Consider the following 25,000-nt stretch of genomic DNA (forward strand, 5'->3'; position numbering starts at 1 on the left):
TTTGCATGAAAACGATATTTGTATATGAAAGATACGCGTGTATAAACAGTTTTGACACAAGAAACGATACTAGTAAAAGCAGATATTTGTATAAACATAATATTTGCACGAAGATTATATTTTTATTAAAACTATACATGCATACATATATTATTTGTATGTAAACAATATTTATAATATGTAAATTCTATTTGTATGAAACAATATTTCTATGTAGAAAGAATTTGTATAAACAGGATATTTGTAAAAACAGGTATTTATATGGAAACGATATTTATATAAAAACGATATTTCTATAAAAGGATATTTGTAAAAAAACAGACATTTGTATGAAAAATATATTTGCATAAAAATATTATTTGTATGAAAACGATATAAAAAACAATATTTGTAGGAAAACGATGTTGGTATGAAAAAAATCTATATTTGTATACAAACAATATTTATATGAAATCAATATTTGTGTTAAACAGTGTTTATATGAAATCAATATTTGTATGAAAGCAATATTGGTATAAAAGCAATATTTAATAAATATTAAAATAAAAACAATATTGTATGAAACGATATTCAAATAATATACATATTAGTATGAAATGGATATGTGTACTAAAATATGATTTGCATGAAAATGATATTTTATAGATCTTTGCATAGAAAAGATATTTGCATATAAAAGATATTTGTATGTAAACTATAATTGAATCTAAACGATATTTATATACAAACAATATTTGTACGAAAACAAAAATTTATGCAAAAACGATGTTTGTATTAAAACGATATTTGTAAAAATAGATATTTGTATATAAATTTTCTAAAAATAAATTTTTGTATAAAAAAAGTAGTTGCATAAAGATGATATTTGTATAAAAAAAATGAAAACGATATTTTATGAAAACGATGTCTGTATCAATATATCGATCCATCTATATACCTATAAAGTTGAGTGTTTTACTGACTCTGACATTGATATTAAAAACCTACTATTTCTATTTTAAAATTATTTAAACGAACTTTTTTAATATACTCAGTCGTGAACATTCGAACGATTACATGAAGGCTAATTAATTTGAATATTTAGTTTTATAAACGAGTGTTAATTAACTACTAATTCATTTTTATGCGTTCTTGTTAGATGATTAATTTCATTTCACTATTATGCTTAATTCTGTATCCACATTTTCGCAAAATTGTGTGGAATTTAAGATAGCAACACGGAAATATTTTCATTTCTTTCTCTCTATATATATAAAAGTGCGTGTGCGAAACGTATCTACCAAACTCCTCTCTGAATATTTTGTCTACACAGTTGTAATTTGGTATATACAGTATTTGGACCTGTAGCACACTTGCAGTTTTATTTTTAGCCTGTAAAATAGCTGCTAAATATTAAAAATAAAAAAAATAACGTTGGCCATTGTCGGGCGTAAGTTGATGATACCCGTTTTTCTTTTGGCACATATGCTAAATAAAAGTCATATGTTAAATAAAAGTCATATGTTAAACAAAAGTCATATGTTAAATAAAAGTCATATGTTAAATAAAAGTAATATGCTAAATAAAAGTCATATGTTAAATAAAAGTCATATGTTAAACAAAAGTCATATGTTAAATAAAAGTCATATCTTAAATAAAAATCATGTGTTAAATAAAAGTCATATGTTAAATAAAAGTAATATGTTAAATAAAAGCCATATCTTAAATAAAAATCATATTTAAATAAAAGTCATATGTTAAATAAAAGTCATATGTTAAATAAAAGTAATATGTTAAATAAAAGTCATATCTTAAATAAAAATCATATGTTAAATAAAAGTAATATGTTAAATAAAAGTCATATCTTAAATAAAAATCATATCTTAAATAAAAATCATATTTAAATAAAAGTCATATGTTAAATAAAAGTCATATGTTAAATAAAAGTCATATGTTAAATAAAAGCCATATCTTAAATAAAAGTCATATGTTAAATAAAAGTCATATGTTAAATAAAAGTCATATGTTAAATAAAAGCCATATCTTAAATAAAAGTCATATGTTAAATAAAAGTCATATGTTAAATAAAAGTCATATGTTAAATAAAAGTCATATATTAAATAAAAATCATATTTAAATAAAAGTCATATGTTAAATAAAAGTCATATGTTAAATAAAAGTCATATGCTAAATAAAAGTAATATGTTAAATAAAAGTCATATGTTAAATAAAAGTCATATGTTAAATAAAAGCCATATCTTAAATAAAAATCATATTTAAATAAAAGTCATATGTTAAATAAAAGTCATATGTTAAATAAAAGTAATATGCTAAAAAAAGTAATATGTTAAATAAAAGTCATATGTTAAATAAAAGTCATATGTTAAATAAAAGCCATATCTTAAATAAAAATCATATTTAAATAAAAGTCATATGTTAAATAAAAGTCATATGTTAAATAAAAGTAATATGCTAAAAAAAGTAATATGTTAAATAAAAGTCATATGTTAAATAAAAGTGATATGTTAAATAAAAGTCATATGTTAAATAAAAGTCATATCTTAAATAAAAATCATATTTAAATAAAAGTCATATCTTAAGTAAAAATCATATTTAAATAAAAGTAATATGCTAAATAAAAGTCATATGTTAAATAAAAGTCATATGTTAAATAAAAGTCATATGTTAAACAAAAGTCATATGTTAAATAAAAGTCATATCTTAAATAAAAGTCATATGTTAAATAAAAGTCATATGTTAAATAAAAGTCATATATTAAATAAAAATAATATTTAAATAAAAGTCATATCTTAAATAAAAATCATATTTAAATAAAAGTAATATGCTAAATAAAAGTAATATGTTAAATAAAAGTCATATGTTAAATAAAAGTCATATTTAAATAAAAGTCATATGTTAAATAAAAATCATATTTTAATAAAAGTAATATGCTAAATAAAAGTTATATGTTAAATAAAAGTCATATGTTAAATAAAAGTAATATGCTAAATAAAAGTAATATGTTAAATAAAAGTCATATGTTAAATAAAAGTCATATTTAAATAAAAGTCATATGTTAAATAAAAATCATATTTTAATAAAAGTAATATGCTAAATAAAAGTTATATGTTAAATAAAAGTCATATGTTAAATAAAAGTAATATCCTAAATAAAAGTAATATGTTAAATAAAAGTCATATGTTAAATAAAAGTCATACGTTTAATAAAAGTCATATGTTAAATAAAAATCATATTTTAATAAAAGTTATATGTTAAATAAAAGTCATATGTTAAATAAAAGTAATATGCTAAATAAAAGTCATATGTTAAATAAAAGTCATATGTTAAATAAAAGTCATATGTTAAATAAAAATCATATTTTAATAAAAGTCATATGTTAAATAAAAGTCATATGTTAAATAAAAGTAATATGCTAAATAAAAGTAATATGCTAAATAAAAGTCATATGTTAAATAAAAGTCATATGTTAAATAAAAGTCATATATTAAATAAAAGTCATATTTAAATAAAAGTCATATGTTAAATAAAAGTCATATGTTAAATAAAAGTCATATGTTAAATAAAAGTAATATGCTAAATAAAAGTAATATGCTAAATAAAAGTCATATGTTAAATAAAAGTCATATATTAAATAAAAGTCATATATTAAATAAAAGTCATATGTTAAATAAAAGTCATATGTTAAATAAAAGTCATATGTTAAATAAAAGTAATATGTTAAATAAAAGCCATATCTTAAATAAAAATCATATTTAAATAAAAGTCATATGCTAAATAAAAGTCATATGTTAAATAAAAGTAATATGCTAAAAAAAGTAATATGTTAAATAAAAGTCATATGTTAAATAAAAGTGATATGTTAAATAAAAGTCATATGTTAAATAAAAGTCATATCTTAAATAAAAATCATATTTAAATAAAAGTCATATCTTAAGTAAAAATCATATTTAAATAAAAGTAATATGCTAAATAAAAGTCATATGTTAAATAAAAGTCATATGTTAAATAAAAGTCATATGTTAAACAAAAGTCATATGTTAAATAAAAGTCATATCTTAAATAAAAGTCATATTTAAATAAAAGTCATATGTTAAATAAAAGTCATATGTTAAATAAAAGTAATATGCTAAATAAAAGTAATGTGTTAAATAAAAGTCATATGTTAAATAAAAGTAATATGTTAAATAAAAGTCATATATTAAATAAAAATAATATTTAAATAAAAGTCATATCTTAAATAAAAATCATATTTAAATAAAAGTAATATGCTAAATAAAAGTAATATGTTAAATAAAAGTCATATGTTAAATAAAAGTCATATTTAAATAAAAGTCATATGTTAAATAAAAATCATATTTTAATAAAAGTAATATGCTAAATAAAAGTTATATGTTAAATAAAAGTCATATGTTAAATAAAAGTAATATGCTAAATAAAAGTAATATGTTAAATAAAAGTCATATGTTAAATAAAAGTCATATTTAAATAAAAGTCATATGTTAAATAAAAATCATATTTTAATAAAAGTTATATGTTAAATAAAAGTCATATGTTAAATAAAAGTAATATGCTAAATAAAAGTAATATGTTAAATAAAAGTCATATGTTAAATAAAAGTCATACGTTTAATAAAAGTCATATGTTAAATAAAAATCATATTTTAATAAAAGTTATATGTTAAATAAAAGTCATATGTTAAATAAAAGTAATATGCTAAATAAAAGTCATATGTTAAATAAAAGTCATATGTTAAATAAAAGTCATATGTTAAATAAAAATCATATTTTAATAAAAGTCATATGTTAAATAAAAGTCATATGTTAAATAAAAGTAATATGCTAAATAAAAGTAATATGCTAAATAAAAGTCATATGTTAAATAAAAGTCATATGTTAAATAAAAGTCATATTTAAATAAAAGTCATATGTTAAATAAAAGTCATATGTTAAATAAAAGTCATATGTTAAATAAAAGTAATATGCTAAATAAAAGTCATATGTTAAATAAAAGTCATATGTTAAATAAAAGTCATATATTAAATAAAAGTCATATATTAAATAAAAGTCATATGTTAAATAAAAGTCATATGTTAAATAAAAGTCATATGTTAAATAAAAGTAATATGCTAAATAAAAGTTATATGTTAAATAAAAGTCATATGTTAAATAAAAGTAATATGCTAAATAAAAGTTATATGTTAAATAAAAGTCATATGTTAAATAAAAGTAATATGCTAAATAAAAGTCATATGTTAAATAAAAGTCATATGTTAAATAAAAGTAATATGCTAAATAAAAGTTATATGTTAAATAAAAGTCATATGTTAAATAAAAGTAATATGCTAAATAAAAGTAATATGTTAAATAAAAGTCATATGTTAAATAAAAGTCATATGTTTAATAAAAGTCATATGTTAAATAAAAATCATATTTAAATAAAAGTCATATATTAAATAAAAATCATATGTTAAATAAAAGTCATATGTTAAATAAAAGTCATATGTTAAATAAAAGTCATATGTTAAATAAAAGTCATATGTTAAATAAAAGTCATATGTTAAATAAAAAGTTCTTCGTTAGTTTTGCCTGTTTTGCCTAGCTTATGTCATCTGCAAACTTATACGACCGGAAAGCTATATGTTTTGGTTTCCATTCTAGCTGATGGTACGCAAGTAAATGTTTTTTAAACTTTTAAAATCATTACTATATATTGGGTACAATATTCCAGAAAGTTTTGGCTCTATAACCATAATTACGACATCTGCATGAAGTAAAATATAATATTTAAGCATATTTTATAACAGGGCAACGCCAGGCGCCCAGCTTGTATTTTCGTGTAAACTATATTTGTATATAAACGATATTTTTATGAAAGCGATATTTGTATAAAAAAGATCTTTTTATAAAACGATATTTGTAAGAATAGATATTTGTATATGAATAATATTTGTATCAAAAATATATTTGTACGAAACGTTATTTGTATATAAACGATCTTTATATGAATCAATATTTTATATTTTTTATGAAATCGATATTTGTATAAATTCGATATTTATATAAAATCAATATTTCTATAAAAACAATATTTTTATTAAAAAGATATTTTTATGAAAGTGATATTTGTATAAAAATTACATTTTTATAAAAACAATATTTGTATAAAAATGATATTTTTATGAAAACAATATTTGTATATAAATGATATTTTTATGAAAACAATATTTTTATAAAATCGATATTTTTACTAAAACAATATTTGTATAAAACGATATTTTTATGAAAACAATATTTGTATAGAAACGATATTTTTGTGAAAACAATATTTGTATAAAAACGATATTTTTATGAAAACAATATTTGTATAAAAACGATATTTTGTGAAAAAAATATTTGTATAAAACGATATTTTTACGAAAACAATATTTGTATAAAACGATATTTTTATGAAAACAATATTTGTATAAAACAATATTTTTGTGAAAACAATATTTGCATAAAACGATATTTTTACGAAAACAATATTTGTATAAATGATATTTTTATAAAAACAATATTTGTATAAAACAATATTTTTGTGAAAACAATATTTGTATAAAACGATATTTTTATGAAAATAATATTTTTATAAAACGATATTTTACGAAAACAACATTTTTATAAAACGATATTTTTATGAAGGCAATATTTTTATAAAACGATATTTTATGAAAACAATATTTGTATAAAAACGATATTTTTATGAAACCAATATTTTTATAAAAGGATATTTTATGAAAACAATATTGTTATCAAAATGATATTTTTACGAAAACAATATTTGTATAAAACGATATTTTATGAAAACAATATTTGTATAAAAAGATATTTTTATAAAAACAATATTTGTATAGAACGATATTTTTATGAAAACAATATTTGTATAAAACGATATTTTTATGAAAAACAATATTTGTATAAAACGATATTTTTATGAACACAATATTTGTATAAAACGATATTTTATGAAAACAATATTTGTATAAAACGATATTTTTATGAAAATAATATTTGTATAAAACGGTATTTTTATGAAAACAATATTTGTATAAAACGATATTTTATGAAAACAATATTTGTATAAAACGATATTTTTATGAAAATAATATTTGTATAAAACGATATTTTTATGAACACAATATTTGTATAAAACGATATTTTATGAAAACAATATTTGCATAAAACGATATTTTTACGAAAACAATATTTGTATAAAAAGATATTTTTATAAAAACAATATTTGTATAAAACAATATTTTTGTGAAAACAATATTTGTATAAAACGATATTTTTATGAAAATAATATTTTTATAAAACGATATTTTACGAAAACAACATTTTTATAAAACGATATTTTTATGAAGGCAATATTTTTATAAAACGATATTTTATGAAAACAATATTTGTATAAAAACGATATTTTTATGAAACCAATATTTTTATAAAAGGATATTTTATGAAAACAATATTGTTATCAAAATGATATTTTTACGAAAACAATATTTGTATAAAACGATATTTTATGAAAACAATATTTGTATAAAAAGATATTTTTATAAAAACAATATTTGTATAGAACGATATTTTTATGAAAACAATATTTGTATAAAACGATATTTTTATGAAAAACAATATTTGTATAAAACGATATTTTTATGAACACAATATTTGTATAAAACGATATTTTATGAAAACAATATTTGTATAAAACGATATTTTTATGAAAATAATATTTGTATAAAACGATATTTTTATGAAAACAATATTTGTATAAAACGATATTTTATGAAAACAATATTTGTATAAAACGATATTTTTATGAAAATAATATTTGTATAAAACGATATTTTTATGAACACAATATTTGTATAAAACGATATTTTATGAAAACAATATTTGTATAAAACGATATTTTTATGAAAACAATATTTGTATAAAACGATATTTTTATGAAAACAATATTTGTATAAAAAGATACTTTATGAAAACAATATTTGTATAAAAAGACATTTTATGAAAACAATATTTGTATAAAAACGATATCTTTATGAAAACATTATTTGTATAAAACCGATATATTTTTGAAAACAATATTTGTATAAAAACGATATTTTTATGAAAAAAATATTTTTATAAAAACAATATTTTTATGAAAACTATATTTCATGAAAACAATAGTTCATGAAAAATAGTTGTATGAAAGCGATATTTATGTAAAAAACAAGATTGGTAAAGACTAGGTATATTTAAAAAGGATATTTGTATGAAAACGATATTTATAAAAATAGATATTTGCAAAAAAAAAAAAAAAATCCAAACAAATATTTGTATAAAAAAGTAATTTGATATAAGTGATATTTGTATGAAAACAAAAGATATTTTATGAAACCGATATTTGCATAAACATATATATTTATATACGTATGTAGACTTTTTCTACCTCTTATATTCATATTAAAAACTTACTTCTTGTATTCAACATTTTTAAACGATCTTCTTAATATACTCAGTCATCGACATGAGAGCGACTACATGAAAGTTAACTAATTTGCATATTCCCTTGATAAACTAGTGCTATTTATATTATTTTAATTGGAATTCATTGAGATGAGTATTATTTATTAATTTTTATTTGTTACGGACTATTATCCTCGTCTTTTCTTAGTTGTTTCACGACGTTCCGGCCAACTATTCCTCTGCCTTTCCTCAGGTGGTAACCGCGGCAGATAGGAACTCTGAATCTCCTGACTGCATTCACTGCAATTGCTGCCTTCTGCAGTTGTTGTCGTCTCACCACCGTTGATAGAGACGTTGAATCTCTATGATTCCAGGTGAGAATTGTCTGAAGATAGCGGTTTCAATCCTACACAAGGCCGGACATAGGCCAAATGTGGTGAGACGACAACAACTACGAAAGATAGTAATTGCAGTGAATGCAGTCAGGAGATTCAGAGTTCCTATCCGTCGCGATTACTACCTGAGGAAAGCCAGAGGAATAGTTGGTCGAAACGTCGTGAAACAACTAAGAAAGGATGAGGATAATAGTGCGCAATAAATAAAAATTAATTCGCAATAAATAAAAATTAATTCGCAATAAATAAAAATTAGTTAACAATAAATAAAAAATAGTTAGCAATAAATAAAAATTAGTTCGCAATAAATAAAAATTAGTTCGCAATAAATAAAAATTAGTGCTATTTAATTGCTTATTCATTTTTTCTGTTTTTTATTAGATGAGTGGTTTCATTTTGCTATTACACTGAATTCCATCCCTGCATAGTTTCTACATTCTGCATAAATGCATAGAATTTAAAATTAAAATGTTCTATCCGTTTGACAAGAAATCTCTTGCCGTTTTTCACTTTTAAATTCTGATGAAAATATGCCGGTTCAAAGAAGAATTTATTGATCAAAAGAAGCACCATCAGAATCAACACATTTTGCCAACGCAAAACAAGTGTATTTTTGTCAGTAACGTAAAAAAATCTTGCGTTATGCTGACAATGAAGTCGCTGAACGGGTTTTTGATATTGCTTAGAGTTTTGAAGCATTTCTCACACAGAAACTTGATGCTTGAAAAATAGTATTCGGTAGGTGAAATATCTGGAAAGTATGGCGAATGAGGTAGAGTTTTGTAAGCCAATACGTTCAACTTCTGCGGGGTCGGTTTAACAACTTGCGGTCGGGCATTGTCGTGGAGGAGAATTGGGCTTTTTTTCTATTGACTAGAGCTGGGTGTTGTTGCCAAAGTTTTTGATATATTTCATCCATTTGTTTACAATTTTTTCGTCTTTGATGTGGTTTCAATTGAGGGCCACATCATGCCACCTCAAATCTTCGAAGTCGGCTTGAAAGTCAACACCAAAGTGTGCCTGGATGTGCTGAAGAGTGGCGATCCCTTGGTGCAATAAGGTGGCTGCTGGCAGACCTTAGGTGTGGCAGAACGACTTGGCGCCAGCTTACAAGTCCAAAGAGACCCAGGATTGATTTCAGGAGTGCTATGACTGTGCACCCTTCTCTCACTGGCCTCCCCCCTCTCCCAACGTGAATCCGATAGAAGTCTTCGTTTGGCCGTACATAGAGAACACCACAAACATGACCTCTCACAAAACTAAAACCAGCCTGATCGCCGCCATCCGCCGAGTATTCACCGAGCTCCCGCCAGCGCTTGTGGCAAAGGCAATCTTCCAGTTCTAGACCTGTATCGAAGCGGCGATTGAGAGTGAAGACTACATTGAATAGATGTCAACTCAAGTTACCTGAGTTGACATATTTGTGGTGATTTCAAAAATTTGAAAAAACAGACAAACTGTTTTAAAACATGTTAAAGATGCAAACATTTTCTTTTCTTTCTTTTTTATTTTTTTTATTGAAATATTCATGATTCGGATAATACCATATCATTCACCAGAGAATGAAAAGTTTTTTTTTTCTCACAAGTAAAACGTTCGTCTCTCGTGTCGTATTAGGTAGGTGTAAAAATAATGTCGATTTTTGACATGAAGTTGAACGTCAATAAACGACATTATTTTTGCACCAACTCAGATAATGCTAGGTCGTGACGCACGCGGTTCTATTAGAGCTATCCAATGGGCTTTTAAGACATGCGTACACCATAGTTTTAATAAAATCTGTAAGCTCTTTTAAGAATCTTTAGAAACTTCAAGCGTATCTGTGTCTATGTGTTTCTCGCCATCGCGTTAATTATATTTGTTTGTTTCTGATAATTGATTAGAATCAATTATTAACATGAACTTAAACAAAATCGTATCTGTAAAAGTAATATGTCTACGAAATTAAATTCATCAAATGTAATTTGTCATGTTTTTCAGCTATTTAACGTTTTCAGTCTATTGTTCTCGTCTTGATTTTTTGTTCACAATGTTTCTATCGATATAACCTTCGAAATTCTTCAAGTATATCTTGTCGAACTAGTGGATCTTTTAAAGTCGGGAATCTTAATGGAACCCTATTTAATAACCGGGGGTAGCATGATCTCGTTCCGTCAGCCATGCTTGGACAGAAGTTCTAAGTAATTTGCAACCTTAGTTTTAAGTGTCACCTTCTTCAACCTTCAGACGCGTATAACTTACAACTGAATTTTAGCAATGATTTAATCCACTACGCTACGAGTCTTTACAAAAAAAATTCTAGTACGAATTTTACGAGCCTTAAACCGTTCAAAATTCGTGCAAATTCCTGTGTATGACAGACAGAGAACATCTTCGACCAAAATGTAAGACAAAAAACACTCAAGATGAGAAAAGTAATCTGAAACACCAATAGTAGGAATAAGCAATCCTTATCTAAAACATTAAAAAAAAAAAAAACAGAAATATTTTTCAACTCCCGGGAAACGCCGGGTACGTATAGCAAGTAAAGTTCAATAATCTTTTATGATTTAATTTTTATTAAAAAAAATCCTTTTCCTAATCACTATTATACATACATACATACAACAGTTATTATACATACATACATACATACATACATACATACATACATACATACATACATACATACATACATATAACAGTTTAACAAGGGGGGAATTCTAACTGATGAGTTGCGTATTAACGTTTATTCAAATGAATTTTTTACATGTTAGTACAGTCTAGGAAACATGGAGTAGTGAGGGAATTACAAAATCTATTTATTCAAGGAATGAAGCTATGGGAATATAAAGATTGCTGGCATCGGGGGAGATTTACAAGGCATAAAATTGATACGTTCATCTAATTGATGCAAGAGTTAATTTCCGATTACCTATGTACCGCCACGAGTTATGAAAACGCCTTGAGACCGCCTTCAGCCTCCCAAACTCGCAGGGCATCCAGTTAGCATTCTTTTAATTTGAATACTGATGTTGAAATATGCCTTTACAAACAATAATTCGCCCAGGAATGTAGTACTGTTGTACATTTGGGCTAGAGTATCTGCGACTAGTCTTTTACTCTTAGACAGAATCCGAAAAAATAGTCTTAACTCTACTAGCTCCCGCACTATCGGCCAAGCTCCAATCGTTGTCCCTCTGTCGCAATATCGCATCCTTATGCGTGTTTTTGTTTTGTTTACGAGAACTTTAATGGAATGTTCTCTGATTAACTGATAGCACTTATGCTCCCAATCGGCGTGCATAGTCCCGCAAGCAGCAAAATCCCACCTCTATATTGTTGAGGTATCTAGATGCTGGAGAGCCTTCTATTCTAATAGTTTCTTCCCTCAGAGTGCTGAACTTTGGAATTCACTCCCTGTTTCTTGCTTCTTTTAGTGTATCTCGCTGCTCAACTCTACTAAGTCCTCTGTTAAATACGATCACAAATAGTAACCCTTCACGTTCAACTTGCAATATGCCGTGTTTGGAATGAAAATGAGTAAAAACAAACAAAAAAAAACGGATATTTTTTTTTATTAATTAACTCTTATTTGCTATCATTTATTGACTGACTGTTTATATTTATATAAAAAACATTAAAGTTCCCGACATTTTTTTTATGGAAATCGATCCAGACAAGATATGAAGCCCCCTAGATGTATGAAGCTAAAAAATACTACATCAGGCAAAATAAAAAAAAAGTAGTTAATGGTGTTATATGGATGGAGCGGGTCCTAGAAAACAGCATTTCTCCACCTTTGTCAGTGTGATTCCTTTAGCCTTCTAATATGCTTGCGAGAACTAGCAACTGCTTTAATTATGTTTAGAATACTTTTATTTATGTACATATGCAGCTGTAAAAACTCGTTGGCACTTTTAGGGGCTAAAGAAATATATACACATGCATACATACATACGTACATACATATATATATATATATATATATATATATATATTTATGTATATCTATATCTATATATAAATATGCATGTCTGTATGTATATAGATATGTATATCTGTATATATATAAATATATATATATATATATATATATATATATATATATATATCTATATATTGAACTGACCAAACAATGGACGAACGACAAAACGAAGTGACCTGCCCCCTCCTCTCTCGCTCTCTCTAATATATATATATATATATATATATATATATATATATATATATATATATATATATATATATATAAACCTTTAAAAGATGGAATGGCCCACGATTCTGTCTTGATTACAGAGCTATCATTATTTCGATATTACTTTAAATAGAGTAGTATTTGCCATGTCTTTTTCTAAAAAGCTTATCGTACGGTTTTCTTTTATGTTGATGGATTTTTCCAGGGTCTATTAGGCTTTAATAATGTGGCAAGGACATGGCCAGAATACGAAAACCCGTCTATTCCATGAGAAGATGAATCTGGCGGCAATCACAGTTAGAAACATCGCTTATGAAAGGTGAGAAATTAAAGAGAAAATATTGAACAATTTTTTTGTAACGTATTTCCATATGTTCTCGACGAATTCACTATTAAGAAAACTTTTGAATATCCACCCGGAAAATCTAATGTAGTTTATGTGTGCGCACGACGCGAACACATACTTTTTCTTTTTTTTTAAGAGCACTCCGACAACTATACTTCCTTGACCACGGTGAATAGATTAATACGGTTTCTTTCAACTTGTTATTTGGGATCACCGCACAAGTGCCCAAATGATTCGATAATTGGTAGGCGTTTACGGAAGTGTCTCGCTTTTCTATTGCGCTTAACACTTAATCTAAAAGGTGTAAGTGACCCAAGCACAGGTGAGGGTCGAGTCCCCAAAATACCTACATCAAAAGAACACGCCGGCGGTCAGCTTACTTTGAGCGCTGCCATTGCTTTTAGCTCCATTGTCCTGATTTAATTGCTCCTTCAACGTTTAACAAAAGAATGGAGAAATAAAACACGAGTTGACCACTAAGAACGATGTAGGTAATACGCGTAGTTAAATACATTTTTAGTGGTTACTCCTTGTGAAAATTTGTCACCGCTTTCAACCGTTGCTGTTTTTCGCGACCCTCTCTATCGGGAAGATCATTTAGGGGTTATCTGTCGCGACACTCCTTAAACAAGTAGCAGGTGGTTGGGCGGGCGTATATACCGCTATTATTCTTTTTAGTGATAATGACCTGGCAATTTACATGCTTCGCTGGATTCAATAAAAACCGCATTTCGTCTGGGTTATGCTCTTTATAAATGGAAGTGCTATAAAGAAGCGTTGTAGGCCTATTAGAATATGAGCCTTATTTATTTGGCATTATAATACTGACGCCGTGAACTAACATGGCGCGCTTAAACTTTGTAAAGACAAAATCTAGGGTTGGGAGGATCAATCGGAATCGGGAATCCGAAAAATCGAAACGTTTTTTTATTTTTTTATTTTTCATGTATCGAAATCGGAAAACAGTAAGCCTAATTTATGATTTCGGAAATGATTCTTTTAATTTTTGGGTATTTTCTCGAGAAGTTAAAAAAATAAAAATAAAAAAAAAAAAAGGTAAAAAAAAAAATTCAAATATATAACAAATAAATGTAACCAAAAGCAAGATAAGTTACTCTTCTACCTACCTATGCAATGTTTATGTTTTTTTAATATATTTTAAAGCGTTTATTCGGTTCGAAAAAAAAGTAGTGCTGAGTTGGTTAGATAACCCGACAGCAACATGGTTGTCAAGAACATTTCTTCAGAGTGTCAGTAATGATTGAAACCTCGAAAAATAAACAAAATACCGGTGGAAATCCACAAAATTGGTGTCAACGTAACATTTATCGGGTGACTTTCTATCGGTATTTTGTTTACATGATTAAAGCGATTATCGATACTTCCCCGCTGAACGACTGATGTCGGTCATCTTGTTGTCATTCTAACTTCCCATCTCGGCACTACTTATGTTTCGAATTAAATAAGCACTTTAAAATATGTACACAAAACTTATCCAGGTAGGTAGAAATGCTCGGTAAAAATGGCATGGTAAAAATGAATAAATAGGTAAAAAAAAATGGATAAATAGGAAAAAATGACACTTTTTCAATAGAAAATTATGACTGCTTGACAAGTGCGAGCTAAGCCCTTCCTCTAGTTTAAAATAAGGCTAAGCCACTTAGCTTTAATTTGGAAAATGTCGGTTTGGTTAAATTCAAATTTTGTAGAAACACCTAAAAGAAAAATGACAACGCTTTATCTATTTATTTTATCATAAATATTTATATTATATGGAAAAATACGCGCATGAAAAGTAATATTCTTAAGATTTTATTAAACCTGGAAAAATAAAGGGCAAGAAATTCAACCTGGAAAAGTAAAGAACAAGATATTCTAGTAAAGTAAAAAATAAGAATTTTTTAAACTTAAAATATTGCAGCTAAAAATAAAATTTGAATACTGATAAATATTTTATTTATTATTTGCATATGTTGTTGTGTATTGTTGAGTTAGAAAGGGTGTCAGTCGCTGGATTGAACTTATTTCCCCCTATTATTTGCATATATTTATGTAGTGAAAATTGTTTGAATAAAATTAATTCATTAGTTAGTTAGTTAGTAAATGGAATTAATAATTTTATAATTTACATAAAAATTAATAATTTTATTATATCATAATTAGGATCATTTAATTCATTTTTTAGCTGCAATATTTTAAGTCTAAAAAATTCTTATTTTTTACTTTACTAGAATATCTTGTTCTTTACTTTTCGAGGTTGAATTTCTTGTCCTTTACTTTTCCAGGTTTAATAAAATCTATTTTTTATTTTAATATTATAAAATATACAAAAAAAGTTATGCAAAATAAAAAAAAAACCGTTAGTCACTTATGTACTTACTCTCCTGTTTGTGAACCCACATATTTTGTTGTAACTTTTTTCTACTGAACCAATTTTCGAAATTTTTTTTTTAAAATGTAGCTAATGAGGTGTTCTATCCAACTATATAACCTGTTTGAAATTTGGTTGCGAACGGAACTAGTGGTGGGGGTTTGAATGTGTCTCGATTCATTCAATTTCGGACTTAAGCATATATTCAACCACTACCGTGGTTGAATGATATTATAATGTGAGAAAATTTTAAATAAAATTTTATAGCCGCCATATTTATCTAAATCCAATTTATTTTTTTAAGTCTTAAAAATGGAAACTTAATTCAAAGATTTAATCGTTGTCGGCCACTGTTTTTAATTTGTTTGCACCAAATATATTTTTACTTAAAAAAAAAATAGTACAGAAAATTACCAAAACTGGTGTACAAATTACAACAATTGAGCGTTACGTGAGAACAATAAAAAGGGCCGCCACGATAGGGTCCTATTTACAGTCTGCATAATGACTTAAGAATAACAAAATAAAACAAATTACTCGTAGAAATCCACCCAATAAATGTTACCGTAACATTTATTTGCCGATTTTCTACTAGTATTTTATTTTATTTTTAACCCATTATCGAGACTTAAAGATATCAAACACAATAGCGGCCATTTCGGCTTATTTCTGTCATAATTTTAAAAATGTTAAAAAGGGTTTTTATTTCTATTAATGCATAAAAAAGTGTGTGTGTGTGTTTTTTTTAAATCGCCTACACACAATTTTACGAGTTTTTTGAAAGATCTTAACCAAGCTCTAATTTTAGCGTTTGCCAAAATAAAATAAGAGAAAAAAAAACTGAAAAGAAATAGACATAGGTTCGAAAAAGTTGTCAAAAAACAAATATATAACAAATAAATGTTATCAGAGGTAAGATAAGTTACTTTTCTACCTAACTGGAAATTTTTTAGTGATTTTAATTTAATGTAAAATATTTAATCGGTTCGGAAACATGCAGTGTTCATTGGTATACTTGAAAAAGACAAATAGCGGCGAGCTCGCTGTTGAATACGTTGTTTAGGAAAATGAGTTCAAACTAAAAAATTATACAAAATAATGTTAGCAACTCACTCAATATATGCCAGCTTATGTCACGGTAACATATTTTGAGCGAGTTTCTTACAGTATTTTGTATAGTTTCTTTTAGTTTTAACTCATTTTCCCAAACTTAGCCTATCCTAGAGCGAGATCGCCTCTATTTGTCTTTTTCAAATATATCGATTAGCACTGTATGTTTTTCGAGCTGAATAAACATGTTAAATTAAATAAACACTAAAAAATTATCCAGTTAGGTAGAAAAGTAACTTATCTTGCCTTTGATATAATTTATTTGGTATATATTTGTTTTTGAAAACTTTTTCGAATTTATGTGTACAGTAAAACAAATCCGAAATTTCAAAAATCTTATTCACAAAAAAAAAAAAAGAAAAATGTAAGTATTTTCTCTAAATCCTTCATTCGACAATGTTTTCACCCTGACGTTGTCGATCGGTAAAGTTATTAATAATAAAATCAGTGTAATTTTGATCTTTCTAATACATTCTAAATCACTGAGATTTTGAAGCATCAGGTGCTTTTATGTTGGTGACCAGACAAAACCCACGGAACAAAATTCCACCAAAATAATTCAAACACAAATGAATAGAAAAATGAATAAATTTTAAAAGTAAAAGAAAAAAATCGTTGGAATTTAGCTTTTATAAATAATTAGCAATAATAATTATTTTTCTTGGCAATTTTTTTTAAATTTCATTTTTAAACATTTTCTGGTAATTTATAAAACTGCATAGTGAATATTTTGGCAAATTAGAAGAGTACGTGACAACAAAGTTAACAACAAACGGTGTTTGTTCAGATTCAGTTCCTGATCTTAAAAACTTTCTGCTTAAATTGTTGGAGTACAGAATAGTCAACAAAGCACCCCTCTAAGTTAAGAATGGCTTTCTAAATTATCTGCAGCTTATTGGTTGTGCTGAAATAATGTTATTACTTAGAAAGCAATTCTTAACATGAAGAGAAAGGTTCTTTTAAATGTTCTACTTTCAGCTAACAATTTAATAAATAAATAAACTTGGGAAACTGAAACTCTCGCAGGAAGTTTTATTACTGATAAAATTTAATATCAGGGACATAATCTAATCAAACAGCGTTTGCTGCTAACTATGAATATGGTACTCTCTTGGTTTGCCAATATTTATGAAATTATCGGTGTTTTTATTTTGTTTTTCTTTGTTTGATTTCCCTAATTTGTCATTATAGCTTTTTTGTTGTAAAAGAAAATTAGCTACTATTAGAGCTCTGGGTACTTATGCAGAAGAGTACGAAACGTGCTGAAATAATTACGTTATTTTAAATAGCATTCTTTAAGAAAAATCCCCCTCCAAATTGAACTACATATTTTTTTGGTTCAATATTAATGAGGGGCCTCTTAGCGGCTTGTAAAATTATTAGGTTGGTGCAAAAATAATTTTTTTTGACGAAATTGAACGTAAAAAACGACATCGTTTTTGCACCAACCTAACACCCGTTTTATGGAAAGAGACCAAGAATATAAAGAGACAAGTGTACGTAACGGTGAATTAGTTCGTTTGTCATGAGCTTTGTTTCAGTTGTTCGATAATCTTTGTGTGGCTTTCAGCTTGGTTCAGGTTATAAATTATAAAAGAAATAGTGAATATACGAGCAATTACGTTTTTTTATTCCTTATCTCTACTTTCATAAATACTTTTCACACTGGGTCGCTAAAGAATCGATCAAACTATCAGAAGGCATTTCCTATTTTGACGTTGACCGTTATTAGCCCATATGCAACAAAGTCTACTCTCCATACATGCCTATTAGAGTAAACGCCTATTAAATAAATGTGTTTACACTCTCTAATATTTCTTCTGCATTTAAAACTTAATATTTTTATTTCTTATAAAACCATATTGATTGATTTTTAACTACCGGTTAAAATAAAATGTAGTGATCATCATAACTAATTTAAGAAAAAAATGGTACCGGAAAAACTATCCCGGTAAGAATGACACTTGTTGATTAATAGGAAGAAATGGCACAGTATAGATTAAATCTCACAATGAGTTTGTAAAAATCTTGGATACGATAGATGAAGCTAAAGTATTAAAAGTTTGTCGAATTACATAAGTATATATATATATATATATATATATATATATATATATATATATATAAATATATATATAGTTATAAAACTCCGACCAGCTTGCTTGCTTAGGCTTTTAAGCCGTCTATCCAGTTTCTAACTTCCGGTTTAAAAAAAAAATCGTCTTCTTATTTCCGGGCTGCCCTGTCTTAAGTCCGATATTAAAAGCTACAATTCAAAGCATGCACAAGGTCGACAATATCTTTTTGTTTTAACTTCTTTTAACGTGTTTACACTGATTTAAATATACAATATATAGCTATAATCATATTTATAACAATATTTACTGCTTTTAGTAGCGCTCCTGATGATTTTGACGATTTATTTTTTCTCAGGCCTGACTTAAAACATATTTTCTACTTCAAGGAGGTGGGAGATAAAACTTGGTTTAATAGTGCTTTTAATAGGACCTCCTTAGTTTTAAGTTAGTGCTTGTAGTAGTGCCTTGGAGGCTTTCTTAGTTTAATTTTATCACGTATCACTTAAATGTGTTCTCAAGACAAAAACAGACAATATAACCTTAAAATCAGTAAAAAAGTAGCGCGGGTCGTTAAATACAAAAATATCTTTTAAAAAGTCGTAAATAAATAAAAAAAAAAAATGAGCGTGGCAAACCGAAATTTTCTCAAAGTCACAAAAATAGAAAACAAAATAATAATAGCGGGGAAGAGTGAAGGAGCCAGCGCCAAATCGGGGCTGTAAATCGGCCCTGAAAATGGGGTGTCGATTTACTAGAACGTTGTATGTGAAACTGAACTCCTTTTCAAATAGTTGAATATTGATTATTTTTTTTCAATTATTTTATAATCTGGATGGTTAGTGTCAAATAATCAGCAGAAATAGTTTAAAAAGGACAAACATTGTTCAGGTACACCTACATATTTAAAAAAATATTTTCTTTACCCACGTTGTACATGATTAAAACTAGAAATTAAAAAAAAAAACTACGTTTTTCGTGTTCAAAATTATTTATTTACGATTATCTTATTTGTATTTTTCACTGCAAGCTGGAATAGTTTTCAAACAAAAAACAAAACAAATATGTTTTTCTAATGTAAAAAAAACAAACTATTTGATCAGTTTACATATTTAAAAGTTAATCTCTTTTAATACGATGTAACCCAGCGTAGTTTATCTCCATAAAAAAATCAAAATCTATTTTTTTTTTTTTTTGATAATAGGTTTTAACAGCCTTTAAAGAAGGGATTTTTTTTTAAATAATTAAAATTTAATATTTTGGGGGATCACTTTTTTATATAAATTAAAAAAAAATGAGATTCCACTTCTTGGCAACATAACTAGACATGTAATTATTAGCAATTTGGTCAAGTTTTGTGGCGGGGCTGAGAGCAGAAATAGGGTGGGGGGTGGGGGGTGAAATCATAAATTCCAACTAATCTAAAAATACCTAGAAACACTTCAAAACGTGTATATGAGGACTTTTCATTTTTTTTTTCTTCAAGATTTGCTTTGAAAAGGTGTCGCCATTAAATATTACTTAACTAGTTAATTATTATTTCCTGATATTTTTAAGTCTGTTAACAAACACCCACACACACAAACTCTGGACTTGTAAAATGCACGCTCCCTCCTTGTATTTTTTTCTTTTTGATTTTCTTTTTCAATTTTTTTTTTCAACGGATTACGCCACTCATTAGAGTGGTTTTACATTTAATCTATGGGCAATGATGTCTACGCATTTATTATCCAATGTATTCCGTATTGTTTTCCTTGGTTACCACATTTGTTTTCGCGCGCGTGCATTCAATTTTTGCGTGTTTATACATTAATTCTGTATACTCATTATACCACAGCTAGCTATAACATATACTGACCCAACGGGTCACGGGTAGGTATAGTTTATATATAAAAACAGATAATGACTCTAAATCAAATCTTTCCGTTTACTGCACGTTCATGTTAAGCCGTTCGCATCTAGTGGGCAGCAAATTTTGATTAATATATCAAGTTATTTTAGGTGTATTAATACCTTGTGTCATTTTGACGATTCAAGCGACATATACCAGTGTCATAATAGAAAAAGGCGGAAATAATTACCAAGGTTAAGCAAAATTTTAGGATTAAATGTTCAATTCTCTATTAAGGGGATTTTCAGAATATAATTAAGATGTATTGCTTTAGAATTCGCATGCATCCAATTGATGAAAGGAACTATATAGCACGGCTGGTAGACTTAGATACCTCGACTAACCCTTCAAGCAGGAGCACAGCACACGTTCCACTGTAGATGTCAACCAATGCCCGTGAACTGCAAGACTTTGAAATTCCTTCCCTGTATGTCACTTCATCAAAAAATGAATGCAGATAAAAATGAAATTCTACTACTAATCAAATAAGACAATTTTAGAACCGGGATCGTTAATTGTATCGGAATCGGGAGTTAAGAACGTAATAAGTAATTGCATCGGAATCTGGAAAAATCTTGACATCGTCCCATCACTAGCTAAAAGACATACATGCAAAAGAAAGAACCTCCTGCTTAACTTGAGACTAGTTTAAAGATTTGTTTTCGCTTCATCATGAGTTGAAACTGTATAGAAATAGTTACTGTTAATCTGTCATATATTTGTGATTTCCATCCGTCTTTTAGAATACACTTGAATATTGATTTGTATGCAAAAATAAAACACGTTTTATTAGTAAAGTTTTACTCGTTATCAAATAGTGGTTTTAAATTTGTACCCTTGTTCTGTCAGTGAAGGAGAAATCCTTCACGACTGAGACACTTTTTATTTTTGTTCCTTTTCTCCACATTAAAAAAAAACGACCCTGGTGTCTAACTCTGTCCCGTGGGGGAGGCATTGTAAATAGGAACATCTACACAGATTGATAACATGAAATCTGCATCAGCAAAGACAGTGTTTTAAGTATTTTAGTTATATTTCTATAAAAGTGAGAATATGTGTGAGGACACTTCTCAACCTATATACTCAATGGATTTTTGATGTACAGACTTGAAATTTGGTATATAGAATATTTAGACATGTGGAAAACTTCTTAATCCGTTTCATTTGAGAAAAAAAAAACTGCTGCTAACAGGTCAAAATTGAAAAAAAATATACATCGGATATTGTTGTTTGCTAACTGTTTCACGAATGCGCATGCGTGAATAGTTCACATATTATTTATATAAAGAATATGTAGTTTGAAAACACCTTTTGAAGATCGTGTCACTCTTGTCTGATGGTTATCGTACTTACTGTCTTTAGGTTTTGATTTCGATTTCAGCCCGAGTATTTTTTTTTTTTTACGTACAAGGAGTGAACTGTTTAAAAAACCATAATACTCACATGCACATGTCTGTATGCATTAAAATATAATAATTATACGTATTTTACAACCAGACAACGCCGGGCAGCCTGTTAGTTTCAATATAAACACAACAATTTGGTCATGTATGGAGTATTGTAACATTTGAGCTGGTGCATCTGCTACTAGTAGTCTTTCACTCCTGGACAAGGTTAAAAAAATAGTCGCCAACCTGATAGGTCCTGAACTGTCATCTAAGCCTCAACCTCTGTCCCATCGACGAAGTATTGCATCCCTCTGTCTGTTTTACAATTTTTTTAATGATGAATGCGCCGACGAACTACAACTCCTTGTGCCCCCCTCGACGTAAATACCCCCGATAAACCCGACAAGCAGCGGAGTCCCACCCCTACACAGTAGAGATCTCTAGATGTAAGAAAGCCTTCTACTCTAACAGTTTCTTCCCCAGAACTGCTAGACTTTGGAATTCCCTCCGGGTTCCTGCTTCCCCAACTGTACTGATATGCAGAAGTTCAAATGTAAACATACATCTTGCCGCTCAACTCCCTACATAGTATCACTGCAACTTATGTCCCTGGTAGTAGCCCCATACATCAAAGTGGTACTGTGCCTTGTTTGGGGTGAAAATGTAATTAAAAAAAATGAAAATCACAATAAACTAGGCTAATACCATTTCCATGAAAGACCAAATTCCCCCAAAGATTTTGTGTGCATTGGTTTCCCTGATATTTATCTAGCCAGAATTTTTTTTTTCTAGAAAGACATCAGATACTTACGGGAGAGACCATGTGAAGGTTGTCAACAACATCCTAAGCGAAAGTGATTTTAGTGGAACGAACTGGATTCGAACATGGAACACCCATGTCGTCAGTCGATTCCGTTTATCACAAGACCACCAGTATTTCCTAAAAATCAAGATATGATGTTAACCACCATCTAAACCCCTTATTTCAATTTTGATCCAAATCAATTAGATAGTTTTGAATCTGGAAAATGTCTACATTTTATGGATTAAGCTAAAATGGTCTTAAGAAACAATTTAAATTTAGAGAATCTTGCTAAATTTGCTTTAATAATTATTCGAAGGAAGTTACACGGTCTCCAGTCGCTCATACGCCCCGGCTATGAGAGATGAAGACGTTAGTTTTCGCAGTTCTGTGCAGAGAGCTATAGATCATTAATTTTCCAAAATAGTTACTAATTTGGTAAGTGACTAGAATCTACAATTGATTTTATAAGTTGGGACTTGCTGCTTGTGCGGTGTTACAGTTCTCAAAAGCACTTGTCATGTTAGATTGTATAAAAGTGTTTACTTTGGTCCAAATAAAACTGCCTGTTTTAATGTTTGTTTGTGACAATCGCGTTTCGATACTTATCAAACGCATTCTGATATAAAACCTATGCAAGAACACCCTCAAACACATCAAGTACATTCGTGTAAAAATTTAAAAAATCGGCCCAGCCTTTTCCGATTCCATAAGGGACACACTAACGCTCAACCAAACTGCTCATTTTATATAATATACTAGCAGTGACGTTGTCAAGGATTGACTGAGGATCAATAAATGTTTCCTTTCCCCATACTTTTATCGTCATCGAAACAAGCGAAATCGCCTAAGGAAATAGATTGACTGCCTGCTCTAGTTAAGGACAATCAGCAATGTACCGTTAGGAAGCTTCATGCGACTCCCTGTAGTGATTTAGTTCACAATACTTTGTAGACCACATTGCACTGTTGGTTTTGTAAAATGATATATATATATATGTGTGTATATATGTGTGTATATATATCTATATATGTGTGTGTATATATGTGTGTATATATATATCTATATATGTGTGTGTATATATGTGTGTATATATATCTATATATGTGTGTGTATATATATCTATATATGTGTGTGTATATATATCTATATATGTGTGTGTATATATATCTATATATGTGTGTGTATATATATCTATGTGTGTGTATATGTGTGTATATATATCTATATATGTGTGTGTATATATGTGTGTATATATATCTATATATGTGTGTGTATATATGTGTGTATATGTATCTATATATGTGTGTGTATATATGTGTGTATATATATCTATATATGTGTGTGTATATATGTGTGTATATATATCTATATATGTGTGTGTATATATGTGTGTATATATATCTATATATGTGTGTGTATATATGTGTGTATATATATCTATATATGTGTGTGTATATATGTGTGTATATATATCTATATATGTGTGTGTATATATGTGTGTATATATATCTATATATGTGTGTGTATATATGTGTGTATATATATCTATATATGTGTGTGTACATGTGTGTATATATATCTATATATGTGTGTGTATATATGTGTGTATATATATATCTATATATGTGTGTGTATATATGTGTGTAGATATATCTATATATGTGTGTGTATATATGTGTGTATATATATATCTATATATGTGTGTGTATATATGTGTGTATATATATAACTATATATGTGTGTGTATATATGTGTGTATATATATAACTATACATGTGTGTGTATATGTGTGTATATATATAACTATACATGTGTGTGTATATGTGTGTATATATATCTATATATGTGTGTGTATATATGTGTGTATATATATCTATATATGTGTGTGTATATATGTGTGTATATATATCTATATATGTGTGTGTATATATGTGTGTATATATATAT

At 27.2% G+C, this 25,000-nt stretch overlaps 1 protein-coding gene across 2 annotated transcripts in view; it reads left to right on the forward strand.

Annotated features, from left to right (window-relative positions):
- Positions 1-25,000, forward strand: part of LOC145291446 (uncharacterized) — a 297,918-nt gene that overhangs the window by 96,815 nt on the left and 176,103 nt on the right. Inside the window, exon 1 of one of the 2 annotated variants that reach the window (XM_080137290.1) lies at positions 13,189-13,386. The exons of the other annotated variant lie outside the window; for it this stretch is intronic. Within the exon in view, the coding sequence (XP_079993416.1) occupies positions 13,292-13,386 (95 nt within the window). The 5' untranslated portion in view covers positions 13,189-13,291. Of the gene's footprint in view, positions 1-13,188; positions 13,387-25,000 lie in introns of those variants that run through there. 2 annotated transcript variants of the gene reach the window in all.

This window comes from Euprymna scolopes, chromosome 12, assembly GCF_053919585.1.
Source record: "Euprymna scolopes isolate OS-2025 chromosome 12, ASM5391958v1, whole genome shotgun sequence".
Taxonomy (NCBI): Eukaryota; Metazoa; Mollusca; class Cephalopoda; order Sepiida; family Sepiolidae; genus Euprymna; species Euprymna scolopes.